The 18,152-nt window shown below is 41.2% G+C and overlaps 1 protein-coding gene across 14 annotated transcripts in view; it reads left to right on the top strand.

Moving 5' to 3' along the window:
- LOC101474026 (calcium/calmodulin-dependent protein kinase type II subunit gamma) overlaps nucleotides 1–12,794 on the top strand; it is a 41,173-nt gene extending 28,379 nt beyond the window's left edge. For 4 of the 14 annotated variants that reach the window (XM_004556604.6, XM_004556607.6, XM_004556606.6 and 1 more), the window contains 8 exons: nucleotides 1,817–1,861; nucleotides 2,009–2,063; nucleotides 2,269–2,349; nucleotides 4,832–4,972; nucleotides 7,339–7,414; nucleotides 7,523–7,617; nucleotides 8,826–9,062; nucleotides 10,203–12,794. In XM_004556604.6, coding sequence (XP_004556661.3) covers nucleotides 1,817–1,861; nucleotides 2,009–2,063; nucleotides 2,269–2,349; nucleotides 4,832–4,972; nucleotides 7,339–7,414; nucleotides 7,523–7,617; nucleotides 8,826–9,058 — 726 coding nt within the window. In that variant the 3' untranslated portion in view covers nucleotides 9,059–9,062; nucleotides 10,203–12,794. The remainder of the gene's footprint in view (nucleotides 1–1,816; nucleotides 1,862–2,008; nucleotides 2,064–2,268; nucleotides 2,350–4,831; nucleotides 4,973–7,338; nucleotides 7,415–7,522; nucleotides 7,618–8,825; nucleotides 9,063–10,202) is intronic. The other 10 variants (XM_004556611.5, XM_004556613.5, XM_004556612.5 and 7 more) reach the window with 5 other exon arrangements.
- The last annotated feature ends 5,358 nt before the right edge of the window (nucleotides 12,795–18,152 follow it).

Consider the following 18,152-nt stretch of genomic DNA (forward strand, 5'->3'; position numbering starts at 1 on the left):
CTTAATCCCCCCTGTCCCCTCAGTAGTTGCATAGTAACCCATTGGGCCTCATCCTCCATCATCTGCTTGTCATCCTTCATCTACCACCCAGGAGATCTTGCTCTGTAACATCCCCTGTCCCAATAAGCTTACCAACCGTGGTGCACGTGTGCTCCTGATTTAGGTGAAACACTTTTGGAAATTATTTAAATTTAGTTTAAAAAAAATCTAAACAGGTGCACATGTGCACCCTGTCAGCCACAGGAGCATGACCTTGTTTGCAGGACTGTGTGCCCCTAAAGTGGCAGCTCGTAAAGTTGTCGAGACCCCGTTTGGAGACCTCCACCTGTTAATATCAGAGTACAATTCAGTCCTATGTAATGGCCCCCATGTTTATATCTCTATATAATCCTCAATCGGCTACTTTCTTATCTTTTTCCCATCCTAACATCTTTCTTTGTCATTACATATTTTAGCCAGCTGTTCTTTGTCATTCTAACCTCGCACCATTCATAACATCCCCATTGACATCCTCATTGTAGTGAAAAACTTGACCATTGTGCTCCAATCCAGCACTAGCATGCTGTGGTTTTGAGAAGCTTTTACTAGCATGCATTAAATTACATCTTGTAGTGTTGTGGTTGGATAACACTGTCGGGTTGGTTTGGTAGTGCTTCTCAACTGGAGGTACAGGTCCCCAAAGACACAAATATTATGTTTAAAAAACCGTCTAATAGAGAAACTGATGATCAGCTCAAAGAGCAGTTCCCCAGTTATGTAATGCATACACGGTAAAACTACACGGAGCCAATCAACCTACTGTTAACCTGCAGCAATTATCATGAAATATTACCCGTTTAACTGAGCAAAATCTGAGCAGCTTCTCATTCTCGAGGGTTTGTAATTATGTATTTTTTAAATATTTTAAACTGAGTAATAATAGTTAAGCTTTTTATTTATGGATTCGCACTCAGGACTCAAAAGTACAAAACTCCTTCCGTAAAGTAATTTATGCATTTATTGGTTATATGAGCAGAATTGAAAACAAACAGAAGGACGGACTGTGTGGTGAAAGGAAAGAAGCTCCATCCTGAAATGGGACAGAAACAGTTGCCAGATCTCGTGGTACTTCTGGGTGCAGCCTCGGGCGTTGTATTTAAACTGTTCCAGTTTAAAATGGGACGTTAACTCTTTGACCCAGTGCTTGTGGGACTGTGGCCACATTTTCTTTGCTCTGTGAAGTCTCGGGTCAAGTATCAGGTGTCTGTTTTGAGGTTATTTAAAAGCTAACAGAATCTGCGTCTTTTTTTTTTTTCAAAGTAATATTTATGATACTTTCACACATAAAACAGAAAACTGCAGCTAATGCATTTAATTCTCCTAACTGTGTTTTGTAAAACAATAACGCTGTATGCTCTCATTATCTCGGTGTAGTTCCAGTAAAATCTGATAAATGATAACAGACCAGAAATGATGAGGCTATTAATTGATTGAGTGAGCTCTCAGCAAATGATTCCCCTGTGTTTCGTCTTCTCTGAGAGCATCTCTGTGTTTAGACCAAACAAACATCTGAAGATGTTAGTGTGTGACTAGCGTTTGGGGAAATTACAAACTCTTTTCTGGCGTTTTATAGACGAGACATTCATTAGTTACAGCCCAAAATAAGTGTCTCCTCTCCATTGCCACGGGCACTCTTGAAAGTTTTGGATCCACTAGCTGTTGTGAAGATGTTTAAGTTTTGGCTGAGGTAAAAGATAAAGGGGCCCACTTTAAATCCAGTTGAGAGGCACTCTTTGAGGACAATATTTTGGACTAACTGTTTTGTTCTGTATCGCAGGAATCTCAGAGCACAGTGGTGCACAATGCTCCCGATGGCGTCAAGGTGAGATGTATGTTTTGTGTTTTGTTGTTTTTATTTCTGTCTGAAAGCCCGACGCAGAGCATCACACGCACCTGATGGGCTCGATCCTGCCGGATCCTGGCAGCGTTTGATTTCAGCATGTGTCTGTCTCTTTCCTCTGCATCTCAGGGATCAACAGAAAGCAATGCCACCAACGACGAGGAGGAAATGAAAGGTAGGAAAGGTACTCCAGTGTTTTATTCCCTTTATCCTGTTCTCTCTTTCTGTCTCCCATTTAGTGAGTTTTTTTATTTATTTATTTTTGGACTGTACTGACTGGCAGGTGTGCTGAGATACGACGCGTGTCTGTCACACTTTTGACTGTGTCTGTTGTGTGTGTATGTGTGTATTTATTGTGTGTCTGGCTGCGTTTTGTATGTGTGTTCTAGCGGACAGTACGGCGCTGAGTCAGGGCAGCGCTACAGAGGAGATGCCCCCACTTCTGCCCTCACCTCAAAGCTCACCTGCCAGTAAGTTTATCCATGGCAACCGGAAAGCTATACGGGCGCCTCTGGCCAGGACATAACACCCCCCCCCAACCCCCCTCCCTCACTCCCACCCTGGCTTTCTGTAGTCACCAAAAATAACGTCTTACATCTCTGAGCCCCCACCCTCACTCTGATCCACCAAGCTTTTTTTTTTTTTTCTTTCTTTTAGGGTTCCCACTGGTTTTAGATTTTTGAAATGATTCACCTTTGTTTGGCTTTTACAAATTTCTGTAGGTTAATTCCAGTTTATTGCATTTTTTATCTTAGTTTGGTAGTTTTAGCATAACGACACCATTTGGCCATCTTGTAGCAACGGCTTTCCAATTAATGCTGTGTAACACGGCTTAAATAATCAGTTTTTCAACAGGATCATGGGGACACGACAGCACTACCTTGCTCTGAAAACTATTATTTTCAGTAGCATTTGCTGCACATTGACAAATGACAGATTCCAGTAGAAACAAGTCATTGAATTAAATGACAAATCTTTATTTCCCCAGTAGCAAAACTATTTCTTGGACTCAGGTTTCCATTGAGACGTTTCAGTATTCAGATAATTAATAATTAATTAATCTTTCATTCACCGTACCCACAAATGCACAAAAGAGTTTTCCTCCCTTTTGCTCTACTCTGTCAAGATGATCCCAAACTGCTTCAGTCATTTTAAAAACAGTAAACGGGCAGATTATAAGTGCTTCAAGCGAAGTCTTCTGACTGTGACCACACGATCAGCATCATGTTCTCTTCGAAAACCACCAAATCACTAAGTCACTGCTTTACATCTTGGGTAATCGGTCAATTGTGTTTTTGGCCTATTGGATTTCACCTCAACAGTGCCACTGCATTTCCAGATATGAGCAGTTAGTTTATATGCAGTCTTATTGAAATTAAGTTGTAATAAACTGGAATAATCTTTCAGCAGTTATGACAAACATGCTATTTGTTTGGGTTTTTTTAAGCACACTGACTGCTGACACACTTCCTGCTCTCCATTCTTGCTCGCTGTGTGAGAGCAAGGCAACACAGATCTTGTGTAACTTCTTCTAATGGACACTTTAAGGGGAACCTGTTATGCTCCTTTAACACGATCTTGTTTTTAATGCTTTGACTCTACTAATGTTGTTTTGTGTGATCAATAGTTCATTTCAACCCCCCTTCTTTACGCTAACTTCTTTCTGATTGGCTGCCCCTTGCAAACAGAAGGTTTTGAACAGTGGACGGTGGGGACGGGTGCATCAGACGACCGTTTTAATTATGTTTTTGATATCATCTAGAACCAAGAGTAGGAAAAAACGTATAATTTATTCTGGCTATATGACACTTTGTTTAACATGAGCATCCACTATTGTAACAGACAGAAAATGAGGAAAAGCATCACGGTCCCCTTTAACATCACTGTGCTCTGATCAAACTTTTAAAAAATAACAGACCTTGTCTTATGTTTCTTTTCTTCTCATGTTAACTCTAATAGTGGAAAGTCATTTCAAAAACACAGATTTTTATTGTCATCGGGGCCACTGTGGGAACCCTGAAGTGTGTGTGTGTGTGTGTGTGTGTGTGCGCGCGCGCGTTTCTTTTTTGGTGATGGCTACATCTATCCCCTTGTCCTCCTAATGTGACGGCTCCATCTGGAGGAAGTCTTGCTTACCTTGCGGCTGATCGTCCTAAAGTAGTCGCCCAGTCTCACAGACCTTGCAGCCTGTCTGACTTCAATGGAACCTTGCACGCCATAGAGCGTCACGTCCTCACACTTTCTCAGTCTTCCTGTACTCTTTTTTTTTTTTTTTGTGTGTATTTTTATCTTCTAATTTCTTTTCCATTTCTCTTAATACACCATTCTTCACCAATCAAATTTTCTCTATCATCTTTCCTCTAGTCTGTTGACCTCTTCTCTTCATCCTCCTGCTTTTGCAAGGCAAACTTGCACTAAAGTACAATCTAATCTCTCCCCCTCTCCCTTCCTCCTCCTCCTCCTCTTCTAACTTCTTTCCTGTGTGCATTTTCCACTCCTGCCTTCCTTCCTGAACATGCTAAGTTTCTCCACAGGCATAACTTGAGCAAATAACAAACAATGGCTTCGATCGTCTCTTTGCTCAGTGCTCCAGTTCATCAGAGGAGGCTTAATGTTAATGTGTATTAGCGTTATGAGTAGAGTAGATGTGAGCAGAGCAGGCATTTAACTGACTTCCACATCGCACAGCATCACGATCAGAGCGGCACTGATCTGGCTTCCAGCTACCACCCTGTCCTCATGTCACCCATCTGCATGTCTGTCATAAACGCAATGTTAGCTGTTTCTTTCTTATTCTACCAAATGTACTAACCCACATCACCTTCATCAACCTTTTTTTCCCTGCATGAGCTAAATGTGTGCGCGTTATGTGTAAATGATCATATTTCTGTCATTTTTGTCTGTTGTCCATCCACATGTTTTTGTTTGTTGACCACCCCTTGTGTGTTTCAGTTCCACCGCATGACGTAAAGCGCATTGCATGGAACAGCACAGGCAACAGCTCCTACCCCGAGTCTGAATTCTCACAGTCATCCATACCTGCCGCTCCACTAGGGAGCAACACTGTCGCTGCTAAAAGCAACACTAAGCAGAGTAAGAACACATCCGCACTAACTGACTAACTCGGTTTTCCCTGCCAGCGCCTCACTGTTACCTGCTGCTCGCTGAAACTCTGCATTCCTTGAGTGTGTTAGTGGTTTTTTTTTGAGTATTTATTTATTTATTTATTTATTTTTTAAAGCTGGTTCTAAATAAATTGTCTGGTCGCCAGTTTTGCTTCTTTACAGTTAACTTGTCTTGATTTAAGTTCCATGTTGAAGTAGTGAAGGCCGATGAGCTTAAACACCCAGATCAAAAATCCGAAGTAAAGCCTGATTTGCAACAAAACGATGACAGCAAGACTAAAAGAGAAGATTTCCAAAGTTGATAGTGAGACCTGCTATAATGTGTGGCTTGGAGAGGGTGACGCTAACAAAAAGAGAGGAGGCAGAGCTGAATATGCTAAGATTTTCATTGCGAGTGACTAGAATGGACAGGATTAGAAATGAGGACGTCAGAGGGACAGCTCGGGATGAGCTGTTTGGAAATGAAGTTAGAGAGGCGAGCCTGAAATGGATTGGGCATGTGCAGAAGAGTGATGGTGGCTATATTGGAGAATGGAAGGAAGAAGGTAAAGAGGAAGCTGCAGGGGGTTTCATGGATGTAGTGAAGGAATACAAGCAGAGAGCTGGTTTAACTTTAACCATAGTGTGAGATGGAGGCAGTTAATCTGCTGTGGTGACGCCTAAAGGGAGCAGCTGAAAGAAAAAGAGGTTATTCTGGTTTTGTTGCCCTTCTGAGTATTTCAGGCAGCCAGATGGTGTGTGTGATTAAAGGTGTGTTCATGCCTTATTATTGAAGTAATGATACAACTTGTCAGGTGGGGGGAAAAAAGACATTAATGCCCCCTTAATTCAGTGAATCGCGTCAGAAAGCTGTCTTTAACGTCACATGTATAGAAACATGCCAGATAATTTACACCAGTAGTAGATGGCAAGAACTTTTATAGCAACTTGTATTATTAAACTACAATTTCTTAGTAATAATCCCTGAAATCGTAATAGGCAGCCATTAGATATGGCAGTGATTTTCAAATTATGTGGGTGCACCATAGATGAGAAAAACATGGAAAATGAATAAGATGAATGAATGAATATGATTTTAATTTTCACAGCAAAAATAAATGTGAATTTCCCAAGTGTCTGTCATGCTGATCTTTATTTCACTTTTTACATCATTAGTAACAGAAATTGTGGTTTTTGAGGTGTGAATTTTTTTTTTTTCCCTGAAGTGGGGCATGCAACACAGTTTTTATGAACTACTAACATAAAATGACCTAGATAATACTGTAATACTGTATAGTAGCAGTAATCCTGACAATGCAGGTGAAAGGATGTTTAGCAATTATTTACTAGAAACCGTTGATATTTGTTTAAGTGCTCCGAGTAATGAAATAAAACTTCGTTGGAGTGTCTGTATTGTTTCTGCTTTTCATCTTAAAAGTAGAAGGAACAACTTAACAACTACGTGAGTCAAGATAAGCTGTAGCGCTCATGCTGATTTTAATAACCAAGCATGTCGTCTGGCCCATCAGTGTGGTTCACTGATGTGTTTAGAAATCAGTAGAGCTCTTAAGGCACAGAATAAAATGCAGTGCTCTCGGTTTATTGCTGGTTTTAGTGTTTTTCATAGAATTTGTTGACTACAAGAAAATATCGCTTGATTGATTTTGTGGAGAGGAGGGTTGTACCACGTGTAATCTCTTCATTTGGTTTTACTGTTACTTTAAAAGTGTGTGAGGCACTTTACACTGAATAGCAACTTGCATAAATAAATGGTAAACTTGTAGGTTCATGGCTTGTTTGGTGTGGAACAGATGTTAACTAAGAACATATAAAGAAACTTAAAGAGGAAAGGGATTGAAGTTGATCAGACTGATACTGTTAATCAGTTCATGGAATAGCTGAGGGAATAAAACCATCAAAGTCTGGCAAGTTTGCTCACTTGTGCATCTAACAGTTGGTCATAGCAGGAGAAAGCTAAGTGGGCCTCGAGTGAGGAAGGCTGTGATCTCTACTAGCAGAGTTGTTGCTTCTGTTTGGTTGGCAGTGTGTGCTCACAGCGGAGAGTCGTGTTCAGTCAGTTGTTGTGTCGTAGCAAAGGCGAGAAGCTGAGCGAGAGACAGCGATGGGGGTCGAGCTCCGGTGACGAGGCAGCTTTTGGATCCGGGCGACCAGGTTAAAGAGGGGACTTGAGCCGTAGCCACAGAGGAAGAGCGCGTAAAGGAAGGCAGGAGCTGAAGCGATGAGACAAAATGTCATTGTGCAGAAACCCACCACACTGTTATTGTCTCACCTTCCAACTGGCATCTCACCAGCTGCCATCTGTTTGCCTCTTTCTGTCTCTTGTTCTGTCTGCAGCTCGTAAACAGGAGATCATCAAGATTACGGAGCAGCTGATTGAAGCAATCAACAATGGAGATTTCGATGCCTACACGTGAGTACAACTGTGTGTAAAAGTGAAAAGCAGCAGATGCTTTCTGTGAGTGAAAACGAGTGCAATTTGGTAACAGGCTCATCTTGTTTTCGTTTTTTTCATGTTCAGGAGGATTTGCGATCCTGGACTCACCTCTTTCGAACCAGAGGCTCTGGGAAACCTGGTGGAGGGCATGGACTTTCACAAATTCTACTTTGAAAACTGTGAGTCTTCTTCTTTACTTGCATAATATACCGTTTATTTTAAGGGGTTTGAAATACCAGGCAAGTTAGGAAATAGCAAGAATAGTTGGCAGTGTGGATAAACTCCACTATTGGAATATTTATAACTGCAACTCATCATCATTTCATTATTTAAAGAAAATAAGCTCCGCTCATACAGCTTTGGTGGCTCTTTCAAGTTAGTTGTAAACAGAATTATGTCCAATAAATAAAAGGGAAATTGTTGAATTTTGAAGGTCAAGATTCCTGATTTAAGCAGGAAAATGTAACCGTGATGATGGTACACATCCTGTCCCTCATTTTTCTGTCAATCCACAGCCTGAACTAGTGTTCAGCCCTTAGTTAAGACGAGTATCTGTCAAAAATGGTTGTGATTGTGTTTTTAAAATATTTATTTTAAGGATTTAAATATGAAAAAATAAATTCTAAATAAAAGTGCATTTAAAAAAAAGAACAATGATCTCAAGAATTCAAAGCTACGACAACTCTTGTAGTATTACTTGACCAACACATTTCAGCCTTTTTTTTTTTCTTTTTTCTTTTTTTAAATCAAGCAAACAAACAAATAACAGAAGAATACACTATACAGTATTAGTACCAGGCATTAAAGCATGTAGTGAGGTACACTGTAGGCTCCTACAGGTAAAGCTGGCAAGTCTGCTAACTGCACAGTTTATGGGACGAGATGTTCTTCCAGTAATAGCTGAATTGTTCCCAGTGAATGTCAAAGAGTCAAAGAGTATCTTTGCTTGGCCGTCAGTGTGAGTTAATCCTGTGGTGTCTCTGTATCCAGTGAGGGCTGTGATCCATAGACTGTAAGTGAAATATGAACACAGCCACACTGAAATCATGTATGCGTGAGAAGGTGAAGGGCTAAGCTTTGTTAGCATGGTGCATTCATGGACTGTTGCATCACATCAACACAGAAAACTGACATACACATAAATGGCATTCTGTAACATAAAAAGACGAGAGGTCCACTGAAGTGACTTGAATAGTTTCAGTGAGCCAAGCCCTTAATATTTACAGTTTACGTAAACCATATTTATGCCTGGCTTAAATATGGTTGTTTCACCTTTTAACGTGAGGAAACTTCAGGTACGACCCGATTATGGATTGAAGGAACTGCAGCTCATTTGTCATGCTTGGAGGTCGCTGCTGACCATGGACATATCTTCTACTTTGTGCAGTGTTGAGCAAAAACAGCAAGCCCGTGCATACCACCCTGCTCAACCCACACGTGCACCTGATCGGCGAGGACGCCGCGTGCATCGCCTACATCCGGCTCACACAGTTCGTGGATTCCACCGGCCGCCCCCGTTCCAGCCAATCAGAGGAGACCAGAGTGTGGCATCGCCGCGATGGCAAGTGGCTTAACGTCCACTTCCACTGCTCTGGAGCGCCTGCTGCACCACTACAGTGATCAGGTACACATCCTTAGTCCTCACAAGAGTTTTTTTTTTGTTTCTGCATTACTGGGTTAAACATGATCAGTTACAGAAAAGTCTAAATAGTCCACAGGAGACAGTTTTAAATATTTAAAATATATATATTTTTTAACATTTTTAGTAATGTTGAGACATCCCATTAGTCACATCCAGCTGGGAATCTCTGCTGCAGGCAGACCAAAAATGCCCCCTAAAACTACCCCTGGACCCTTGATCATTTTAATCTTGTATTGTTTTTCCCTAATGTGACTTTATTTAGTGTATCTGATATCACCAGGTTGGTGTTGTTTCCTCAACTTCAAATTAATGGTGCTTCATGGACTATTTCAACTGGCTTAAATAAGGCTTGGTTTGGTGTTATGGGATGGAAGGAAAGGAGAAAAGGTTAGAAGGGAAGGAAAGAAGGAAAACTGATAGGGATGAAAGATGAAAAGAAGGTAGAAATGAAGTTTTGGGAAGAATTGGGAAGGAAGATAGGAAAAAAGGAAGTGATGATGATGGATGATGGAAGGGCTTGTTGGACTATTATTCGAATTTTTATTTTTTTAATCATCAACCGTTATCTGTGGCCATTTTCCTGCCCATCTGTGGCCAAACTCTTGAGATCAAGAATCTGGCCACAGATGGGCAGTGACAGGAAAAGCTGAAGCTCCTGGAGAAAACTAGCACAAAGTAGCACAAGCCTCCAGTCTAACTCCACGCCCTATCAAGGTCCAAACACAGGACTGTCTGCTGTGAGGCAACAGTGATAACTGCTGCGCCACCAAAATGGCAAATTTAAGCAAAAAGAAGAGAAATCTGGGTTAGATTTAGCCGAAGATGGTTATCAGTAAATCAGATGCTTTGACAGGAGTAAGAACTTAAGTTAAAGAAAAGCCTTTCTGGCAGAAAGCGTTGAAGACACACCTGCCATCCCTAGGTTGCAAAAATGTGATTGGTTCATTTCAGTCATAGTCCTGGAGCAGCACTGACTGTGATGTTGTAAGAAAAACACAAACTTAGTGAAACAACAAAAATAAGAACCAGCAATAAACTCAAACTATTCTTGGAACTGTTTACATTCTGATGATTCCAGCTGTGGTACCAACCTATCCTCTCTCCTCTCCCCTCCCCTCCCAGTGGTCCTGAGCCTCCAGTCTACTGGAGTGTGTGTTTTGGGGGGCAGTGTTTTTTCAGCGAGCGTGTTTAAGAGGTCCGTCCTCTGCGTGGATTGGCTAGTGCCAGGAGCCCGGCCGGGCGAGATCGCATCCCTCTCCACGATACCAACCAATCCTGTCCCTCCTTTGACCTGCTGGGGGCTGGCTGAACACAAGACTCCGCCCCCATGGGATGATGCATGCATCTGGCGCCTGATTGGAGGGCGCGTCTTTGCCCTCTGTCCCTCCCCTGGCAGCCATCTTTTTTCTGCCCGCGCGAGATGAGACGTCCTGGGGGAGCAGAGAATTTACAGTTGAACTTGTGACAGTTTATGAGTATGAGTTATGAATATACTGTGTAAATTATGACTAGATGTACCAGAAAAACCACCAAAACCCAACCAAGCATTTATATTCACTATCTAATAACGGAGGAACAGGGAGGAGTGTCAAGTTAGCAGCTGAGATTTTGGTCACATTAGGGATTACTGGGTAGAAACTGCTCACTACCTGGACTGTTGCTGTTAAGATGTAGGGAGATTTTTAGTTTGTTATTTCCCCCACTGAATTTAAGAGGGAAAAACAAATCAGGTTGGCTCAGTCAGACAGTCGATGACCAGAGAAACTTGATATCAAAAACATGACGCACCAAAGTGTAGAACTTTAGGCTTTTTATGTGTTTGTGTGCTTGTTTAATTATTATTTTGTTTGTTTGTTTGTTTGTTTGTTTTTTCACCAGAACGGAAACTGTGTTATTGTGGGGGTGGGGGGGTGGTATGTGTTCTGTTGCATTTTTAGCGTCCTGATCCCTTTTGCGTTCCTGTGAATAACCGGAGCCTTTTCGCTTCATTATGTTTTCTGGCTCCTTTTTAAAGCAGCTGAGTTTTTGTTGTTTTTTGGTTTTTAAAAATGAGGGATTTTTATTGTGCAAATTTAAAGCTAACCTTAGCTGCTAGCAGGTTCTGTTATGTCTATATGCAGTGGAGGGAGAGAGTGGGCTGCTGCTGCCACCTCTCCCTCATTAATCCCTTCCCGCCTCTCTTCTCTCTTTTAACCAGTTTCTTTTTTAACCTTCCCTCCCACGCTGTTTCTCTGCTTTCTGCAAGGCCCTGGTTTGTTTATAATCACTGTGTAAATACAGTGTATGTATAGATATATGTAGAAAAGTGTAATATATGTACATGTATCTAAGAGACACTCATCCTGTGCACTTGGGCAGTGGGAATCACCCCATGACCTCTGTGACCTCCCCGAGTAGATTAGGAGCAACATTTGTTGTTGGGTTTTGTCTTCCCCTGTAATTTAAATTCTCCAACCGATCACGACAAACATGAATACACACGGTTGTGTAGGCTACCAGCTTTAGATCCATGGCCGTACGACTGTTTTTTGTTTGGGTTTTTTTTTTTTTTTTCGAGACGGGGAATAAAAATAAAAGAAAAATAACAGGTTGAAAAGTAGTTTGAGCACCCCTCCCCCCAAATTCAGCCTAATAGATGCATATTTAGATATGAAGACCTTCATAATAGTGTCGTTAGTCCTGATCCCACAATGCTGTGAGCCATCTTTTCATATCATATTATGCACACGCGCACGCCTGGTGGTGTTTTTAAACTGTGTAACATATCCACACCGCTGCTGCAACCATCGGCGCCGCCCTCGCCGTGCTGCTTAATCGTCTCCATCCATGTGCGACAGTTGTATCCGAAACCGTCCCCACCCCCCAACCTGCAAGGTGCCCGCCTCCCCCTCCCTCTGTGTTCAGACTCTGCTCTTGAGATGTTTATTTGTACCTCTCTCTCTCTCTGTCTGTTGTTTCCGTGTTACTGGTTTGAGTTCTTTCGTTGTTGTTGCTGTTAACTTTGTCGTTTTGGTAATTTGCCGATCTGCCAAGCTGGAGTTCTGCACTGTCCCTCGCACACAGGAATTTAAAAAAAAAAAAAAAAAAGGGGGAAAGAGGGAAGCAGTAAAGACGAAATGAAATGATAGATATTGATCAGGACTAAATTATTTATTTATCTAATCTACCCTTGGTGGTTTTAAATCGTGCCTGCTCAGTCGGGAGGAGTTTTGAGAAAGTTCTGGTGTGGGCGTGCAGGTTTTTGGGACCTACACATGTCACGAAGCAGAGCGGGAAGACCTAGTTATATGCATGTTTCAGTTACACATTTCTACCATGTACCTACCGGAATACGGATGGAGCTAGTGTTAATATATGATATTTGCATCTTTTGAAATATGAATTTCCTCCATCCAGAATGTTTAATAGGTGACATGAAAAATATTTGAAAAAAAAGCAAAATTTAAAGAAAAAAAATAGATTCAGGAGCCGTAGCTTGGTATGAGGCCCTCGATGTTTTCCCTGCGTTGTAATGATATAATATTGGGCTGCGCTTTCTCCCCAGCCTTCACATGGATGCTGGAGTTTTTTTGCATGATCATGATGTACAATGAAATACAACCATGAATTGACGACTATCAAGTGTTTGTCTGAGTGTTAGTTGGTCTTCATCATAGCTTTGTTATTCTTCAAACTTGGATCTTGAAAGTATTTAATAAAAATACTATTTCAGCACTGGTTTGTCTTTAGAGTCATTTATTGTCGCGAGGACTTTCACCGAGTGCTTCAACACAAGCCGATGTCAATACGATGCACTCATCTGTCGCTTTACACCACGTTAGTACAGATGGATTCCTGTCCTTTGTGGCAAACATTCCTCTTAGATTTTGGTCCATATTGACATGACAGCATCACACAGCTGCTGCACATCTATGACGATTCTGGTGACTGGAGGCTTGAGTACAGTGAACTCGCTGTCATGTTCAAGAAGTCAGTTTGATATGATCAAAGCTTTCTGACATGACATGTTATCCTGCTGGAAGCGGCCATCAGAATAAGGCAACACTGAGGTCAAAGGGATGGACGTGGGGTATTCTTTGGTATTTAAACAATGCTTAATTGGTATTAAAGCCCCCAAAAGTGTGCCAAACTGCACACTACACCAACACCAGCCTGAACTATAAGTACAAATTAGGATGGATCCAATTTTTACACCAAATTCTGACCCTACCATTCAAGTATTACAGCCGAAGAGACTTTTCAGACTGCACAGATCAGTCTTATATTGCCCAATTTTGGCAATTCAGTACAACTTGTAGCCTCAGCTTCCTGTTTTGTTTTAGCTGACACGACTGGCAGCTGGTGTGATCTTTGCTGCTGTAGCCCATGTGCTTTAATAAACGTTTGATGTGTTGTACGTCCAGAGACACTCCTCTGCGTACAACAGTTGGAATGAGTGGTTTGTGTCTAATCTGGCCATTCGCCTCTGAGATCAACAGGCATTTTCACCAAGAGAGTTGCCACACACTGAATAGTTTCTTTTTTAATCAGACTGTTATTTGTAAACCTAAAGATGGTTGTGTGCAGATCAGGGTAGACCACTTAAATCCTTTCTTTTCCTTTCTGATGGTCAGTTTGGACTTCAGCAGGTTGTCTTGACCAGGTGTAATGTGCTAAAATGCGTTGGTTTGCATTGGCCCCAGAGGATAATAATGCTATGCTGTTGACCTGTTTTTCATTCAATTCAACTTAGATTCTTTTTTGTTGCTATTTTTTTTTTAACCTCATGAAAGCCACTGTCATATGGAAACATTTTTGTCCTTTCTCTTAAAAAGAAAAAAATCTTAGTAGAAAGGTATCCATCGCTTGCACTCCATCCATTCCCAGACAGAGGAACCTGCCAAAAACCCTTTGTTTACCCAGTGTGCTTTCTGTCACCATGGTCGCTCATACTTGTCCTGAAATCACCAAATTTGGCGCTAATAGAGATGTAACACACTTTGCAGATTATGTAACACTGCAACATTGATTAGCTATGCTGAAAATCTCTGCTCCCATACTCGCTTTTGGGGAATTTTAGGAAGGATACTAGTTTGTCCCAGGCGATGTTAAGCAAGGAGACACTGGCTTGCTGCAGGAGGAAGATTTTGATTAGAGCAGAGTTAAACAAACTGGCAGTAGGTTGTGTGTCACTGGTTGGCAGGATGCACTGAGCAACAACAGCTGGCATAATATTTGCCCTCTGTGCAGGACTGTCATCGCATCACGAATTCAGATTAAGCCCCGAGTAACACTGCAAAGCCTGCAGGCCATTAACATACATACAGACTAAAGCAATCGCTGCTCAACAGATAGTGCAGCTTCCCTTCTCACCACTTCAGCCTTTACCGTTTTCCAGTGGTCTTATTTGAGCCGAACACTGAAGTGTTGAGTAATGATTCAGCTTCATTTAAAAAGGTTTTTTGCTGTTATTTATGATGGTCCCGGTTATTTTAAGGGTCTGGCTTGTGTGTGTGTGAATCTGGGATGTAGGACAGCTCCCCCCGGTTCCTTTGCTTTCTGTGTGATTAATGAGAAGAGCTCTGCAGTTGGTTAACTTCCACACTTATAGTTACTTTATCAAAGACACAGAAAGGGAGGAACTCTGGAGGGAATGTGTCTTGTTAGCTCTCTCTGACCTCTGACTTTTTAGTGCCTATGAAATTGGGAGAAAAGCCAGAACAAGTCTCCTGAATGTAAATTACTTTTGACTTTGAGGTCTGAAAGGACTTTTCCCCGTCTTTCATTCTTTCATCTCAGAGTTTGTAAAAGTCTTTTCAATCATGCTCAGCTTTTGTGGCAAGGTGATCCTGCAAAATGCTTGTAACTACTTAAAAAACATCATATAAAATCACACATTTGCCACCGAGGCGTGCCGGTATCCAGTCCACAAACCCGCTCCACCCATTTCGGTTGTTGTCAGCCTCGCACAAACAAAATCCCTCAGCCTAAGGTGGTAACCACTGATGTCACTACCACTAGAAACTCACCAGTGACTCATAGATACAGCCCACAGATTCTATCCACTGTGAGTTTATTTGGTTAGTTTGCAAAACTGGAATCGTTTTAAAATATAAGTTTTAAAAATAATAGTGAGAAAAGAGCAAATGTCCCAGCTTTCAACATCAAGTTTCCAGGTGAAATATGTGTGCTCACTGACTGCAAGTCCCAAAAGTCAGCACATCAAAGAGTACAAAATGCTTTTAAAGTTTTAAAGTGCTTTTAAAGCATTTACTGGGGACAGTTACAGGGACATAAAAACTGAAATTTGACAAAAACCACTTAAAAGGTTTGCTGACTTCACCCCAAAATAATGTTTTTAAGCTCTTTTTAACCCCTAAAAGTTAAACTTGTTCCACTATCTTTGCTGTTGCAGAGTTCTCTTTTAGATTTCAGTGTCTCTGGCAGTACAAAAAAAGCAAAGTTTCAAAGGCTATCACAGGAAACAGCACAGCTAAGGGGGGGAAGTTGTATGTGTGTTAGAATAAATTCAGTATCTTCACACTATTCACTCCAAATCTTTTGTCTCATAAAGCTTTTACAAAAGTCCTTGAAGCCCAAAAACTGTTAACAACGCATCAGACCATTGCATCATGCAACCATGAGCATCAGCATTGCAGTTTATTTTGTGTTATTCCTGCACACAGCACCCCGATACTATATATCCTCTCAGGTGTTTATTCTTGTCTAGATGAGCCACACCACAATGTAAGTTTACTAAAACATAAAGTGTTTGAACATCTGAACATATTACCTTAGGTCTGACAGGACTGAAATGCCCACTTTTGAACCTTAATCCTGTTAATGTGTAGAATGCATATCTTGATATTAAGCTTTTACAAGGATTATAGCCATAGGATCTGTGCTACAGGGTAAATATGGGTCGAGTTCTTCATTCAAAGTCTAGAATGAGTGCAAACACGCTCCGTCCTGCTAAGCAAGTCCAGAAGAAGGCTGCGATTCTTGTGCAACCTGTGGTCCACAGTGATCTTAAGATTGCACAGCATGTCTTTCTCTTCAGGCCTTCAACCCTGTGGAGGCTCCAGGTGACTCTCATACAAAGATGTCAGGCGTTCATGGAGAAATTCTGTTAACCTGCTTGCAGTTTGCAAACTAGCAGTGGTCATTATTGTCCCAGCAGGCCTCACAAAAGTTGAGGAAACATTGCAACAGACATGGGCTCAGTGAAGACCTCAGAGGTTGAGCACTGAAACTGTTCTTCACACCAGAGACTGCTGCAGGAAGCCATGGCGGCAAGCTTACGTAAACCACAATGTTACTTCCTGGAAAACAATATCAGCTTTTGTTTTTCATCTCCGAGCTCGTGTTTTCTTTGCCCTGATACTCAAACATACTGAATAAGCCAGATTAACTTGGCTCTAATCTTTCAGTTAAAGGTGAACTAACATATTATCTTGTATCCTACCGAAGGCCCACATAACACTATTCACTGGCTCACACAGATGCATCCACTCACCTGAGGGTATGAATGCAGCCCATACACGTGCTCTGCAAGCTTAAATTAGAAAATGACACAGCAATTATCCGTGTGCACGCACCACTGTGCGCTGTTTCTCTATAGCTCATCATTATCTGTCTGAACTTTTGCTCTGGTGTTTGTGTCAGTATTACCGCTGCTGACCCTGTTTTAGGCAGATGTTTTTATGTACCATTTATTTCTTACATTTGACAGATTTATCAGACAATTTAAGTTGTGTTACTGGGAAAATTCTTTTTTTTTTAGTTTGCATTATCTGAAGGGGTTTTATCACAATTTTCCTTCATTTCGATCATATATACACTCATCTGACACATTATCGACCAATTGCTGATCAGATATCTTATCCTCCAATCAATGCATTTACAAATGTATACAGTAAAGATATCCATCCTTTTATAACCACCAGAGTGCATTTGGGATGTGGTGGGATGGGATCAAACATGTGACTGCTCAGATGCTCAATTTCACACTTTTTTTTCTATTCTTGGCTTTCTATGACATCAGAGGGAGGGGATTTCCCTAATATGGTCATCTGCTGTTTGTTAGTGGCAGCCAATCAGAAGAAAGGCAGTTTAAAGGGAGTGGAGCTAAGGCAGAGGACCCAGTACAAGTTAAATAAGGATTATTTTGAACTATAAGTCAGATAAAACTAACTTTTTTTCTAGGTTTTTTTTTTTGCATTGTGGTATAAGTACCCTTAAATGAGAATAAATTGTACTATTTCATCCACGTCTGAAATAAAAGGAATAAAGGGAAAATTAAGGAAAGGTTACAAGAAGACAAACAGTGAGAAAGATAAAAAGCAAAGATTTTTTTATACACTTTAATGTTAATCCGATATTCCCAGCCCAAATTCAAATTTGTATCCCAATAATCGCATCCCATCTTGTTCAAATCATTAGCATCATTAGTCAGATTTATAAATAATTAGCCTTGTCCCAACAAAACCATCTCAATTATACTCGTTATAAATCACTCGTTCTACAGTTTTCAATAGTCTGTACAATCCAGTCCAGCAAGGGTATCCTCTGATCCCCTTTTATTTCAGAGGGGAGCCCATTCCAACAAAAGAAGAGATTAACAGCGCTCATGGGTGACTGAGAGCAGCAGCTAAGCAGATTTACTTTTCAATTACTTGGACGGTAGAAACGTTTTGTAAGCAATCTCACCCCCCCCCCCCCTCCCCCCCCCCCCCCTCACCCCCCCAGTTTATAAAATCCATGTTTCTAGTATGGAAACCAACCAAGATTATTAAAATCAGAAAGATTTTCTTGTAGTTTAATATTTCTTAGTGGAAAGTGTTGAGACAATATAATCTAATTCAGCAGTCCCCATCAGCGGGCCACAGACCGGTACCGGTCCATCAGTCATTTGGTACCGGGCCGCAAAGTTGAGGCTCGGGTGTAAAATTGATGGTTTTCGGGGCTTTTAATCGTTATTTTTTTATCGTTAGCTCGGTTTCCCTGGGTCTTTGTGTGTTATGAATAAATCTTCTTTTTTTGGTACCGTTACTGCTTTTATTTTGTTGTATTTATCCGCGACACCTTAAAAGG

This window comes from Maylandia zebra, linkage group LG8 (assembly GCF_041146795.1).
Source record: "Maylandia zebra isolate NMK-2024a linkage group LG8, Mzebra_GT3a, whole genome shotgun sequence".
Taxonomy (NCBI): domain Eukaryota; kingdom Metazoa; phylum Chordata; class Actinopteri; order Cichliformes; family Cichlidae; genus Maylandia; species Maylandia zebra.